This window comes from Sapajus apella, unplaced genomic scaffold, assembly GCF_009761245.1.
Source record: "Sapajus apella isolate SASKATOON/1434 unplaced genomic scaffold, GSC_monkey_1.0 scaffold96, whole genome shotgun sequence".
In the NCBI taxonomy this organism is placed as follows: domain Eukaryota; kingdom Metazoa; phylum Chordata; class Mammalia; order Primates; family Cebidae; genus Sapajus; species Sapajus apella.
In genome coordinates, this window is record NW_022437036.1 from 28,887 (window position 1) to 30,315 (window position 1,429).

Below are 1,429 nucleotides of genomic sequence, written 5' to 3' on the forward strand. Positions count from 1 at the left end.
TGTGAGGGGCACACGAGTAAAGGGGGGACATCCAGCTGACCTATGTGAGGGGCACACGAGTAAGGGGGGGACATCCAGCTGACCTGTGTGAGGGGCACACGAGTAAGGGGGGGACATCCAGCTGACCTGTGTGAGGCGCACGCACCCGTTTCAGACACACCCTCTCACGAAAACAAAGGCGCGGGGCTCGGCCGGTTCTCCTTCCCCCAACTCACAAAGATCGTTTCGACGCGTGAACCGAGGTCCCGGAGCTCGGCTCCGAGCCCACCTCCGAGGCGCGGGCCGGGGCCCCCGTTCTGCGGCACGTGCGTGGTCCCCCGAAGGGTCCGGGGCAGGCTGTGTCCGGAGCCTCCGCGCCCGGCGCGCCCCGGGCCCGCAGACGTTTCCCACTTAGGAACTCAAGGACAAGCGGCAGGTCTGCACGGAGCGCGCCCGGGACTGACCCACCGGCGCCGCGCGGGACCGCGGGGAGACAGAGACGCGGGGCGCCCGGGGTCCGCTGGGGGGTCCCGAGGGGGGGAGGAGCGCGGCCCCAGGGGACCGCTCCGCGGACGGGTCCGCCGGGTGTCGGGGAGGGAAGGGGACACACCGCCCGCTCGCCGCAGGCCGGGCCGAGGGGCGGCGGCGGCGGCTCTACCTCCAGGCTCGGCGGGTCGGCGCGTTCGGACCGCCCGGGCTGCGACCTGCGGCTCCTCGGGGGCGTCCTGCTGCGTCCGCGCCCCGGGTGCGCCGCTCCGCCCTCGGCCGCCGTAAACATCCGCCGCCGCCTCTGCGCCTGCGCACGACGGCCGGCCTGACTGCGCGTGCGCCGCGGGCCTGCCGCTTAAAGGGGCGATGGCTGCGCAGGCGGGGCCCGCCCCCTGGGTCCCGCGTCCGCCCTTCCCGGGCGTTCGCGGGGTCCGCGGCCGCGTCCGGGTCTCGGGGCGCGCGGTGCTCGGCCGGGAGGACGGACCCGCATCCCGAGGGCCCCGCGGCTGCTGACGGGGGCCCGGACCCCTCCGCCCCGCGGACGCCGCCGGCCCCCGAGATCGCGAGGACCGTGCGGCCGGAGACCGCGCGGGGAAACCTGCCTTCCGCCGGGGCCGCGCCCGGTTCGCCGCCTTCGGAAACGCTGCGCGGAAGAGCGCGGCCGCCCGGGTGCCGCCCTCGCCCCTTCCCGCCCTGACCCCGACCCCGGCCGCCGGCGCCGTGTCGTGGCGCGGCCTCATCGCGGCAAAAGAGACTTTGTAAAGCAGCCGAGGCCTGCCTCCGATTTTCGGGGTTCACGCAACCACGGCCCAGACCTCGCCTGGGGCTTTAGCTGCAGAACCCCTTCTTCAAGCACAGCCGAGCAAACCGCGCTACCGCCGCGGAGGAGGGGGCCTGGGTCTCTCTCGGGTCCGGGCCTCCCTCCCTCCTGCCCCGGCCTCCCTCCTGCCCCGGCCTCCCT

At 75.2% G+C, this 1,429-nt stretch overlaps 1 protein-coding gene and 1 long non-coding RNA gene across 5 annotated transcripts in view; one reads left to right on the forward strand and one right to left on the reverse strand.

Annotated features, from left to right (window-relative positions):
• PCMTD2 (protein-L-isoaspartate (D-aspartate) O-methyltransferase domain containing 2) overlaps positions 1-795 on the reverse strand; it is a 21,284-nt gene extending 20,489 nt beyond the window's left edge. Inside the window, exon 1 of one of the 4 annotated variants that reach the window (XM_032257048.1) lies at positions 590-778. In XM_032257048.1, coding sequence (XP_032112939.1) covers positions 590-757 — 168 coding nt within the window. In that variant the 5' untranslated portion in view covers positions 758-778. Of the gene's footprint in view, positions 1-215; positions 236-589 lie in introns of those variants that run through there. The other 3 variants (XM_032257050.1, XM_032257052.1, XM_032257053.1) reach the window with 3 other exon arrangements.
• LOC116535734 overlaps positions 1-1,429 on the forward strand; it is a 14,969-nt gene that overhangs the window by 12,512 nt on the left and 1,028 nt on the right. The gene's annotated exons all lie outside the window — the stretch shown is intronic.